This window comes from Parus major, chromosome 2 (genome assembly GCF_001522545.3).
Source record: "Parus major isolate Abel chromosome 2, Parus_major1.1, whole genome shotgun sequence".
NCBI classification, from domain to species: domain Eukaryota; kingdom Metazoa; phylum Chordata; class Aves; order Passeriformes; family Paridae; genus Parus; species Parus major.
In genome coordinates, this window is record NC_031769.1 from 90,918,000 (window position 1) to 90,931,096 (window position 13,097).

General features: G+C 39.7%; 2 protein-coding genes across 7 annotated transcripts in view; one reads left to right on the forward strand and one right to left on the reverse strand.

Moving 5' to 3' along the window:
- Positions 1 to 3,331, forward strand: part of TEX10 (testis expressed 10) — a 54,796-nt gene extending 51,465 nt beyond the window's left edge. For all 5 annotated transcript variants that reach the window (XM_019005556.2, XM_019005554.2, XM_019005557.2 and 2 more), the window contains 3 exons: positions 1,091 to 1,272; positions 2,206 to 2,416; positions 3,095 to 3,331. In XM_019005556.2, the coding sequence (XP_018861101.1) occupies positions 1,091 to 1,272; positions 2,206 to 2,416; positions 3,095 to 3,208 (507 nt within the window). In that variant the 3' untranslated portion in view covers positions 3,209 to 3,331. The remainder of the gene's footprint in view (positions 1 to 1,090; positions 1,273 to 2,205; positions 2,417 to 3,094) is intronic.
- A 228-nt stretch (positions 3,332 to 3,559) lies between these two features.
- The window catches only part of INVS (inversin), an 84,979-nt gene continuing 75,441 nt past the window's right edge, over positions 3,560 to 13,097 (reverse strand). For both annotated transcript variants that reach the window (XM_015617012.2, XM_033512181.1), the window contains 4 exons: positions 11,704 to 12,511; positions 7,448 to 7,680; positions 6,552 to 6,632; positions 3,560 to 4,465 (listed from right to left, as the gene is read on the reverse strand). In XM_015617012.2, the coding sequence (XP_015472498.1) occupies positions 4,350 to 4,465; positions 6,552 to 6,632; positions 7,448 to 7,680; positions 11,704 to 12,511 (1,238 nt within the window). In that variant the 3' untranslated portion in view covers positions 3,560 to 4,349. The remainder of the gene's footprint in view (positions 4,466 to 6,551; positions 6,633 to 7,447; positions 7,681 to 11,703; positions 12,512 to 13,097) is intronic.

Consider the following 13,097-nt stretch of genomic DNA (forward strand, 5'->3'; position numbering starts at 1 on the left):
TCCTCCTCCTCCTGCCTCTGCACCTGACTGGCACAGGGTCAGCCTGGGACAGCAATCTGTGCTCGTGGCCCTGAAATACACCCAGTGTCTTGGGCTGGAAGGATTTAAAAGTTTCAGCTTGTAGTTGTTCTGTATCCCTTACCTCTCACAAGTAATGGTATGAATGAAATACATTTCACATTTCTGTAGCTTGTACTTTATTGATCTTCTAAACATTTCTAAAAGAAACAGCTGACCTTGTTAAGTGAACCAGCTCCCTCTGTCAGTTAAAAACAGTGTACTTGCAGGTGAGCAAATTAGACAACTCTCAAACTCCTTAATAGTTTTTTAAAGGTAAATGGTGCCACACTAGCAGTGCATGATTTTTTTATGGCTTTACAAGTGAAAGTTCTAGGGTACTTACTCCATAGTACTTCAAAATTTAAACTGCTGTCTAATTCACTACCTCTACAAAAACCAAGATTTTATTTTAAATTATTTATCATGCCTATAAAGTTACTCAAGATGAAGTTCTCTCTTTTAACAACATCAGAGCATCACCCCACTTTGGGCTCACCATATATTTCATTAGCTTTGATTTACTTCAGTTCATAAAGCTCCTGTTGGTCTTCAAAGGAGACTCACCCTGGTGACAATTCAGTAGAAGCTTTCCTTTCTGTAGCATAAATCAGAGTTTTCTTCTACCTCAGTGACTGCTCAGTGCCATTTCAAGACTCAGAAGGCCTTCCCAGTCCCATGATATATGGTTAAAAGGAAAGACCTGTTCTGCCCAGAAGATTGTTTGTGTCTGCACTGTCATTCAGAGCAAGGCTCAAAGCAGTGCTGCTTTTCAGATATGTTTGAGATGAGTGTTTGTTTGGAGGGGATGGAATGAAGATGTCAAATTAACCTTTTGTTGGTATGAATGGCAATTTATTGGGAAAGCAGGGATTTGAAAAAATGCAGTGGTCTCTAGAGTTTGAAAAGAAACAAAGTAAAACATGTCACCATAGGAAAGCTCTAGGTTTGTGTGTACCCCAGCAAAAAATCTTGTATAAAGTGATGGACTTGGGTGGTTGTTTTTTTTTTTTTTTGTCTTGTTTTAATACAGGTTGGATTGGTTGTAATACCTGATAGCACAGCTGGATCTGTTCTGTGTGCCATAAATAAGCTCTTGGATCAAGCCTGCATCATAAGTGAAAACCTGCACAGGTTCTTGGCCTCTTGTTGTTACAGTCTTCTGTACTTCCTGTTAACTATAGACAGAGAGGATGCAGAGCATTTACAGAAAAGGTAAAGCTGCTTTTCTTACTGTCTTGTCTCTGTCTTTGCAGCCACAAGTATTTAGAGATGTGAAATGAAAGGATACCCCCCTCCCTTCAGAGTTTTTTTCCCTGTCTCTCTTTTGCTTGCTTCAAATCAGCACTTAGATTTAAGAAAAACACCTGCAAAGTTACCAGGAATTACTTAAAACAGTAACTGACGAAGGTTTCATCTCAAATTGTTTTGCTTGGATGTCACAACTATCCTGATTTTGTAAAGTTGGATATTTATACCTTAATCTTTAACCTTAGCTTCATTAGGTACATTGAAAAGCACCATGCAAAGGATTTGGCTTTATGAGTACATTGATTTGATATTTCAAACTTCTCAGGCATCATTACGTAGACTGCAAAGCCATTTGATTTAAAAAATCCAAAAGCTACAGATAACAAATTCAAATAAATTCACCTGAAACACAGAAATGTCTTTAAACAGGTCAAACTTTTCCATATACAGAAAAGTTGTTGAAAGCTTCCTGAAAATTGAAAGCCCAACTCCTCCTTCTCTTTCTGTATTTAATGACTTGCATTCACAAACAGCTGAGTCCATTATTTAATTTCTTATGAATCTTAAAGGTTCAGGTGTACCTGAAAAATGACTGAAACAAAAACCTCTTCACAGCTGCATGAAGCAGAAATTCACTGTGTGAGAGATCAAACAACATTTATAGCTTCCAGGTCAGGCCCTTAACTTTTTTCCAGTGCTGTACAAAATTTTGGAATATTTTCAAGTTTGGCATTTTCTGGTACAGATTTTCTGCTTTGCCACTAATTATAGTGAATGCAGCTGGTATGATTGAATCCACAGAAGCAAGTTTCCTTGTACAGCCATGCAGCCAGTTCACAGAAGCATCCTTGAAATGTGTGTCCTCAGTCATTTCAGTTTTGATTCTTTTCCTCTCAGGGATATGCTGTGGAGATCATGCATTTCTGCATTGGCACTCCTGCCACGGTTACTGAGGCTGATGCTGCAAAGCCTGCAAGTGAGCAGGATCTGTCGGGAGGAGCTGCCCGTTGTTGCTCAGTTGCTTCGCTTACTAATGCAGCACGGGCAGCTCAGGAGCCATATGATCACAAATGAGTTTCTGGTGCAACAGATCATCAAGGACATCATGGTATGAAAGTTCTTGTTTCCTAGAGACCACATGTGTGTCATGTTCATTCTTAAAAATCATTGCAAATGTTCAAGAGGAGCTGTTTTTAAAAAGTGGTGAAAGCAGATACAAGACATTATGGCAAGGTTCTCTAACCTGCAGGTTAGGGAAGGGGTTGTTTCCTTTTAGTGTGGAAAATACCACAACCAGTTCTTGTGTTGTTCTACCGTGGGTGGGTTATATGTGTTGCTGGGTTCTTGTAAGCCACCTATATAATCCTGAGAAGAGGGAATTCCTGGGCCTGGGCTGGGTGGTCTGTTGGTAGCAGTTCCCCTTAGAGTGGGGTTGGGGAGCTCTCCTGCATTGGTAGCACTGTGCTCATTTGCATTTTAATTGCCTATAAATTGCAGAATTGCAAAGTAAGTGAGCCACTCTAATTAAGAATAAGGAAAGCACATCTGGTGTTAACTCACACACTTGGTAATGTAATGACTTAGTGTACCCAGTTGTAACTTTATTATTATTTAACAGACACACAGTGTTGAAATGTATAAAAGAGAGGAACAATGTCACTGTGTGCAGGGGAACAGGGCTGTCTTGTACCTTTAACAGTGCACCTGATTACCTGTAAAAACCAAGCCAGGTTTTGCAAATGCTATTGGGGAAATTGAGTGTTACCTTTTTTCTCCTTCTTTCTAGACACTGAAGAGTGGTGAAGTTCAGGAGCAGTGGCTCACAGACCTCCATTACTGTTTCAACATCTACCTTGCCTCTCATCCCCAGACACCTGGCCCTATAAACACAGTATATTGAAGAGGTCAAACTGCATTTATTGTAAAGCATTTACTTCTATTTAGTTTTGAATGGAATATGTTGGAACAAAGCTTGTCAATTTTTTTGTAAGTGAAACAATAAAAATTTTACAGAGAACTGAAATTACCTCTACTGCCTTTTTTTTAAGCAAGTAGATGGTACTGAAAGGGATTTTACTAAAATGTGGTGATGACAATGAGGGTTATTAAAGTCCAGTCCTTGATGCTGAAGAGCTTTCAGACAAGCGGACTTAAATTGACTCTGCTCATCTATTACTGTGAAACATCACATTATTTAAAAAAAATAGAATTGTGTAGTACCAAGTAGAAAAAAAAATCGAAAACAGTATGCTTTAGAGTAACATTTTTTATTTTTGCTGAGTTCATATTTTTAAATACTTTGAGCAAGGTAAATACTGTACACTGTGGCAGCTCCAAAGCTATTAAAAAAAGTTGGCTTTTTTTTCCTAGAGTAGGGCTCATTTTTTCTTGCTTCTCTAATGCACATAGAAAAAGAGTTATTAAAAAAAATTGTGATCATTTCAAAGGGTAGAAAACACAGCCCTAATAGTTTCCATAGGTTGTGAAAGCAGTTTCTTTAGTGTTTTTTGTCAACAGGTCTACATTTCCTTCCACATCCATAGTTAGCTAAGGAACAATTGTTTCTTTAGTAGAGAAGTGGAGCATGAAGGCTGTTCTCCCATTCTTGCTTGGATTTTGAAATTATTTTAATGACCTTGAGGTAAAATTGACCACTGGTCTCTCAGAACTGTAGTATCTTTAGTACAGTTTCCCTCTTCTTTGAAACTCTGTTTGATGAACACATTCAAAATTCCTACTTTTTGCAATGGAAAGCTTTTATTGCCCCTGCAATGTTATTGCAATACTGGGCTTAGTGCTTCATTTTCTGTCTTCAAATGCAATTCAGATTTCATCCTGTATTGGTGAAGAAATTAACAGTTGCATTTAGAAACCAGTTTGTACACAAAATGAGTCCAGCTCCTTAGAAGTGTGCTTGGCATGTAATGCTGAGATAATACAAAACTGAAAATGTTCAGGTTTAATACATCATAGATGGCTTATACATTATGGAAGATAACAGCTGTACTGGAATGGATTTTAAATTCCAAACATTGTTTTGCTTAATGCTTGAGTCTTGTATTTTTTGGTTTTGCAGCAGTGGTTGGTCTCATGTTGTATGAAAATTGCCTTGATTTTTCCATGTTCTCCAGCAAATTAACACACTGTAGGTTGCTCACTGTAAAAGAACAAAATAGTTTTGATGAGTAACTCTAGTGGGTGAAAAGCAGCTTCAAATACACTGTGTTCTAGATTTCATAAGCAGTGAATCTCCTGGGAGCAGAACATGTCTTTTTCCTGGTAATCACTGCTGATTGTCTCTCAATAGAGCTTGGTTTCTGCAGCACTGGGTACAGCTTGTGTGGAACACAGATGATGATGCTGCTGCTGTGTGTGGGACTTCAGCAGCCTCTCATGAGTGTAATGAGGTTCACTCCCATAAATGAATGTAGGACTCCAGGCTAACACTAGGCTTGTTGAAGAGAGAGATTGTGTTGAGCAATCTTTAGCAACATGAGGTAGGCAGTGGGCTCTTCCTAGAAAGTCTGGGAAACTGGTCCAGGGGCTAAAGTGAGTGCTCTCAATTGCTTGTGCAATGTTTTTTTTATTTCCTGTAATGTGGTACAAGTAATATGCGTGTTTTCCTTTCCCAGGTTTGTGAAGATCAGCTGCAAACATTTCAATGCTTTCCATTCTAGCCAGGGTCATCCCAAGTGCAAATCTAAATGTTTCACTGAGGGTGTGAACCCAGCACATCTTAAGGACGTCTTTCTATAGCCAAGAGTTGCAAAACCTGCTCCTTTGCAACTCTGAACACACTTTAATGTCCACAGTGAAACAAAGAACCAGGCTGTCTGGTTCTGTTGGAGAGCACCTCTTTAAGTGCCACTTGCTGAACTGACAAAAGGAATCTATTTAATTTTTAAAAAGCCAGTAAACTAGAAAAAGTACACATTTCAAGTTTTGAAAATGTTTTAATGGTAACAATCTTTAAAGGGCCTATTTGCCAGAATATTCCAAAGCACTTACCCTGTCCCTTTTCTACCTTTCTACCTGTCACCTGCCTTACTGAACATTTCCTTTGAACACCCTCTGCACATCCCTTCTTCCACAATGTTTGAATGAGTTGGGTGCCAATCCCTGTTACAGATTTGTCACTGCACACTTCTTCCAGGAGCTCTGTGAACATTAAAATTCGGGCTGACAGTCAGCCTTCACCTTCCCAGATGTACCTTCTGCAAGGGAAAATGAAACTGAACAGTCCATCCTGACCTACTCCAGGCACCTACGTCAGAAACGGAGTATCTGGCATTAGCCACTGACAGCTCTGAACTTTTCCAACAAACCTAATGTTGTCATGCACAAAGGCAGGCAGATGAAAAACATGTTATTGTCTTTTAAGTAAGGGCTAAAGTTCCCTGAGCTCCTATTAGGTGAATAAAAGTAGGTAGTGTTCTAAAGGAACTGGGCAGAGTTCCTATCACTAACCTATTCGTCACCAAGTTATGAAAGCAAAGGCCATTCCAGCCTCAAGAGAAAGCCTTTTTATTTCAGAAGACAGGGAGATCTGTTGTCCTGAAAAGTTAAACGAAAAGAGCTAAAAGCTCTTTTAAAATTTAGATTTGTATCTGCATGAAGAGGTGGCAATCAAACACCTGTCTGGTCATGCCTCTTAATTAAAACAGTTCTCAGACAGTGAAAGAAAAAGGCCTCTGTCTCTTAGTGAGGCAGAAATTCACCTACAGTTCTAACAAACTCAAGGATAGGTCCACTGTCATATTTTCTTCTGATTTCAGAGTTGTGTTAAACTACTTGGAAAATGTATTTTACTTCCCTTTACAAATTACCTGAACTCCTGTTTCCTTGAAGCAGTTGCTGTGTTCCCATCTAGCTGTGGCCTGTCTGCCCAAGGTGTAGCACAGCCAGAACACCAAATGCCCAGTGGGGCACTGAAATGTCATGTGATGAAACACCAACATGACCACAGCTCCCAACCCCAAGTAAGTCCATAATACACTTTAAACAGTCTGACAGATGGAATTTAGTAAGAATGTTTTCCATCTAAATGACTCAAGGATAGAAGTGCAGTGCTCAAATAAGCCCAAACGCGGTGAAAGGAGGAGCGTGCAATCACAACAGTTTGGCAGCAGTTATGCATTTTGATAAGAGATCCTAGTCCTTAAGCAGATTGTTTTCTTCTTAGATAAGAAAACAATCTCGGGTACATAAACATCAAAGTATTCTTAAAATGAGATGTGTCCTACCTGAGACCAGCTGCACATCAGAAAGTTTCAGCTTAGAAGGAGGTCTTGTTGACTGACACACTTTGCCTTCCTGAGAACGTCCTTTAACACACAATGTGAACAGCTCTGTGTTTATCACATAAACATGTGGCTGTGTATAGCTACAAAGTATTTCAGTAAGATATAGCATTATTCTAAAAGTTACTCTCATTTTTAATGGGGAAACTCATGAGACATTCTGTATGACAGAAAATCATGACAACCACAACTGAAATTTAAGTAACGTTAAAATACATCTTGCAGCTATTAAAAAAAAAAAAAAGAAAACAAATTTATTAGCTTTATTTATTTTATCCTTTTTGGTTCTCAAAGCTACAGAGCCATGATAGAAGTGACTTACCACCTGCTAAAATACATATAGTTAGCATATCCTTATTCCATCAATCGTCCATACTGTAAAGGAACTCAAGGTCTAGAAGCAAAACTTGGCATTTTTAAAACAGTAACAAACAAAAAGTTTAAAACAATGCTTTAAAAAACCAAACCATGATCCAGATAGCCACTCTGCATGGATACAGCCAGCTATCCCCAGCTTAACTGCTCTGTTCTCTTTCCACATTGATATATGGTGAGCAGCTCTGGCAACAGAATTATTGGATTGCTCAAGATCTGTGTTGAAACAATGCTGTGTGGGGATTCAAACAACTTTAGCAGCAACCATTTTAAATCACTGAGTTGTTTGGTTTTTTTAACCTGAAACAGAAATACAGTTGCCCAGAACACCTGAGATTCAGACTAATTTTTATAAATAGCTGAAATCCTTAACAGTTAGGTAAGAAGTGCATAGACTAATAACACTCTGTTATAAAAATAAAAGCACAGTTATTCAAAATAAATGATAGTGAGAAGAAAATTACCATATATCTGCTTTAGGATGGACTGCTTGCTGGTTTTTATGGCTGAGCTGGTTTTGTTTAAGGATTTCAGATTTTTACATGAAGGAACTGATTTCAGAGGGCTATGGTTCAGCTGTTTCTTCCAAGCAACCTGAATGAAGAAGGCAGCTGTCTCTTGTCTCCATTTGTCTTCATCTTCCTTGCACTGCCGCTTAGCACTAAGGAGCTGAAACAACTCCTGTCTTAGCTGGTAACTAGAGAGCAGAAAAGAGAAGAGCACTTGTTTTAGGTGACCTGTTTTTACTTCTGTGCTTTCCACGCATCAGTTCACATGGTGGATTACATGAGTAACTGGGAAAACAGAACTCCCACTAATGTGCTAAGTCACTTGGATGAGAAATGTTTGTTCAGAAGAAAAAGTAGGAGTTGGGTTCAATTTTGGATGCATCCATTATTTCACACAGCTACTAAAGAAGTGGCATTACAGGTATCAAAAGTTACAGTGCTTCAACATCAGCTTATCAGCTGTTTTATAAATAGAAAATCATCAGAAGATGATCAGAATATAAATATTTATGGCAACAGTATAATCAGCACTGCTTCCCCATTTTCACTATATTCACAGCTTAATAACACCAACCTTTGTCGTGTGCCTTAGCACTTCATGTCCTCAGTCAATCAGTGCAAGAGACAAACCAAATCTGCCTCCTGTGGGTTCAACTGCACATTTCCTCTGCAGAAAACTGAGCTGCTCTCCACCCCGACTCTGAAGATGCTCCCCTCACCTTGTTTTCAGCAATCTGTGTTTTTTTCCCCTTCCCTTCAAAAGCTCCCTGTTTTCTGATCCAGCCTTGCCTCAGCTGCTTTGATCTTGCACGCAGTCACAGCCCTCTGCGAGTGGCAGCAGCAGATTGTCTGTCCCTCACACTCTGGTGGCAAATGGCACCAGCAGCCAGGAGTTGTTAGGGGTTTTTTTCCCCTTGAATCGGAGGTAAGTATTCAATCGGATATTGGTGTTTCACACTCACAAGTCAATTAACTGGCTTAGCAATTAACTCTGAATCCTCCCAGTACAAACCTGTCACAAATGAGCATTGAGTCACACTTGCAAAATATTAATTATAAGTGTTTGGTAACAGGCCAAAACACATTGATCATCATCCCCTCTGGCATTCAAAAAGGCTTCTATTGGGTGCCCCGGTAAAGCAAAGGAGGAAGGAGAGAGAAAGGTGATTTTTTTCTGTTGCTCCCTCTGCAAAAAGTTCTACATTAAAAGACAGCCAGCCAGATACAAATTGTTTGAATATATGTTCTACGCCAGCGAACTACCTAATTCAAACAGAGCAGCAGCCATATACAAAAAATGAGTACATAAAAGCACAATAGAATGCCAAAGGGGGATGATATGCTCCGTTACAGCCCAAATAATTTTAAACCTCCAATAAGCTTAGTAAATTACCTCCGTGAAATTTGCTGGGTGAGACAAATGTATTTAATCTTAATTTAGTGAAGCTTCACAATTCAGGCATGTACTGTTGTTATGCAGCTCATTAAAGTACATAACAAATGCAGGCAGCAACTGCATCTTGTCAGGGCCTGCAAGTTTTGAAGCATGGTATGAATTCAGAACAGGAGTGTTATTGAGACACAGAGGAAAAAAAATGATCCAGTTTTCTTAAATAACATGCCACCTTTAACTTTTCAAGGGGTAAGAGAGGAAAAGAAAGTGAAGAGGGAGCACAGTTGCAGTGACTTGCTAACAGAATTTGAGCTAAGGATGGGTTAAGCAAATACTTAACTACAGAAAAAACAATTGGGGAACTGTTTTATGCTGGAGCAGAAAAGAATACTAAGCTACTGTCTTGGAATTCAGTAATTGCTGCCAGATGCCTTTGCTGATACGTGAAATAACCCATTCACAGTCCCTCCACCTTTGCACCCAGCTGTGATTTCAGTTTGTAGAGAACCTCTGGTAGTTTTTAGCAACGAGAGAACAACTGTGAGGTGCTGACACTGAGAAGATGTAGGTAGTTATCTGTAGAGCAAGTGCACATTGTTTTAATTCAGCTCTCTCATAACAGATCATTCTGATCCTAGTGAGAAAAAAGGAGAATGGGACCAACTTTGATACAAGATCAATCTGACATGGTCCGAACGCTTAGTCAACAAAACTACTACACATAAAAGAAAAGTGTAGAATCATGTGCAGAACAAAGCTGGCAAGTGGTATTTTCACTCATTGTTACAGAAGCTCTAATCTTAAAAACCACTGCTGGCCAAAGTATGCATACAGCAATAATATATTAAAAAAATACAGCTTGACTCCAGTGGGAGAACAACAGCAACCAACTTATTCCAGCTTCTGTTGGCTCCCTGTGGGCCCTGGAGCACAGTACAGGCCCCGGTGGCCCCCAGGAGAGAGAACAGACACAGAATCTGTAAGCCTCAATGAGCAGGATAAGCAATTAACCTTTGGCAAGCCACACACCTTAGAATACACTTTTGAGGACTATATTTATAAAGTTTGCAGATTTGGGAATTGAAACATTCTCTTGAGAATGGCAAGTTTAATACACTTAGTAGACCAGTACCACTCTGCTGTTGTGTTTCCCCTTCAATAAGTGATTCAGGACTAGAAAATCTGCAGTGAGACAAATGCATTTAATGCCAATTTAGAGAAATTCGAGAACTCAAGCATGTACTTTTACCTTTTTCTAATGTAGAATTACACAATAACATTGTATAATTTTACTTCTGTCTACAAGTACACGCTATTTACCATGTGCAAGTTTGGGAAAAAAGCAAACACAGGACAATGAAAGAACTGCCAAATGAATGTCTCCTGCAGCCTTGCAGAATTTATGATCTTTGTTAGTGTTCTACGAGTTCTTGCAAACAGAACAAATACATTTATTTTTCACTATTAAGTATTTAAATAACAAATGTAACTTAAACAATCTTTAATTCCCACAATTTCCAAAATGTGAAGTGTTAGTAAGCGTATGCGCTTCTTGGAGAGAAGGCACACCATCCCTGTTTCAGCAGGTGGACAGTTTAGAAAGGCCTATCCAAAACCTGCAGTGTAAATGGAATGCAGATTTCTGTGCAGGTAAGTCAGCTTAATGCTTGGATCCCAAATCTTGTGGGGAGACTTGCACAAGCACTCACTACACATCGCTTCTGCTTTGTCTTAAAGCCATGGCACATGCCTGCCCCTCTGAAAGGATTTTAAACTGGTGTTGAGTGAAAGCAGCAGAGCCAGCAGCAGCAGCAGCAGCATCACTTGCAGGTACACTCTCCTAACCTACTCCTGGCTTCCTTTAGCTTTTGGTATCTAAGAAATTTGAACACATAAGACAAAAACTTGGGATCTACATCAGAAAAGGCTGAGGAACAAGCAGCAGAGAGGGCAGAAGTGGTGAAACCCTTGGAGAAAAATTAGCTGCTTTGCTTCACAGTTCAGAGGAACATGGCATGGAGTCACAGAACCACAGAATGGTTTGGGTTGGATCATCTCATCCATCCTCCCTGCCATGGCCAGGGACATCTTCAACTCAGAGTCCCTCAGAGAAACTTAAAACTAGTGAGAGACATGGAAGGTAAACACAAGCAATTTATAATTTTCTGCATTCAGTAAAATCAAAGAAAGTTTAAATAAAAACAAGAAATAATAATAATTTGCATATTATATACTTCCCTTACATACTTTTCCTGCTGATTTTTATAAGAAATTAAATATTAAGGAGCATGTACTTTTAGAATGACTGCATTTCTGAGGTTGAAACTCACACATTCATGTAAGCAGGATAATGCTGTGGAAAGCATTCTGTACATTCTTCTGTACAGCAGTTGTTACTGATTAATCAAGGCAGTCAAGCTACCTCCAAGTTTTGGCAATGAACACTCAAAGCTCTCAAACATTCTGTGGTTTGGTTGTGGTTAAATGTTAGGTCACAATTTCAAGTTTGTCACTGAACTCCTGGTTTAGGCAAATCCTGATTTGCACTCTCTAAAGAAATATCAGTGCTTGAAATAGAAGTTTAACGATTTCTCTGATTATTAAAAGTCATCACTTACACCTTGCAGTTTTTATGAACTTTCTAATGTAACTGTATGCAACTGAAACCCATTTCCCCTTGTGTAGAGAAACATTATTAACTGCCTCGTTTAGCACTGGCAACATTGAAAGCCAAGTAAAGCACATTGCCAACAAGCCTAGTTTCATTTACATCTGCTTGTATCTCACTCTTCTCTAGTCACTGAAACAGAAATCTTACCTTCTCCACGTCCTCTGTATGACTGTGGCAGCATAGTTCTTCTTCCGAAAAAGCTCTTTTCTTTTTCTTTCTTTTTCTATGATCTGCATTCGAATCTCTAAAGGGATTAGTTCAATATTTGTACTTTGCCATGGAACAGAACATAACTGATCATCTGCATTCCTGGATACAATTATGCCTGCTTTTTCCAAGTTCAAACTGTCATCAGAAGCAGAACATGCTATTGGGTTTCTTGGCACAGTCCTGGTAAGATCTGCCTCAGCAGACAATAATGAAGAGGCCTTTTTTGCTATTTCATTGTTTCCTGCTTTGACGGCTTGTTCTACAGCATGCAGGCTGTCATTTCTGGTGCTTATAAATACTGTCTTGGCACTTCCTGGTCTGCTAGAACCAGCTGGTGAACATCTCTTATCGTTTACCTCTTTATTTCTGGGTTTCTGCTGGCGCCTTTTGCCTTTGGAAGAAGCTTCACCCAGCTTTGAGTTTTGTGCCATTCCACCGGTACAACCAACATCACAGAAGAACACAGACCTTCCTTCTCCGTGGTCCCTCTTGCCAGAGGGAGGCTGACTTGGATCCCTCAGCTTCTCCCCAGCACTGGCAGTCCTATGGGCAGAAGCAGAAATCCTCCTGCTCCTCCGAGCACTGGCACCCGTTGTGTCGCCAGCGTGTTCCTTGCGCTTTTCTCCATCCAGTTCTGCAGCAGCCACAACCTGATGTTTCACTTCAACCTTTGTTCCCTCGTTTGCTTTGTCACAATGGAAATGGACACAACTTGACTTGCTTTTGATGTGTTTCCTCAGTGAATCTTTAGACAGAGAAATTGAAAACAAATTCAGTCTCTGATCCAGCAAAACACAGTTTATGTCTCTGATTTTTTTGCTCAGTTACCTTTGGGGCACATTAGGATTCACTGAAATGAACAAAAACTGCAAGCAGGAAGAATCAGAAGAGGACATGATTGCCTGTCACAGTAGAATCCCAAACACCTTCATTTGCTTAATGTTTTACAAATGGTTTTCTTTCTAACATGACATTTGAGTTACATGCCTGAAAAACTCCTGCGGTATCCATGCTGTATCCTGGCACAGGATAACCCACTGACTCAGGAAACTCAAAGCACTTGGCTTCTCAGTACTTCCCTTGACCTCCTGAATGAAACTATCAAGTCCTTCCTATTCCTCCCTTGCTGCTGTGTGATCACTGCTTCTAAACACTCTGGTGAGGGTGACTCAGAAGCCTGGAGAGCAAAAGTGAAAATTCCCCATCTTCCATTCACCTTCCATTCTGCTTGGAAATTAACAGGAGAATGAAAAAATAGACCAGAGAGGATGAAATGTAACAGACAGGATGTTACAGGGCAGGTAGGAGGGGAAAAAGAAAAGAAAGAGATC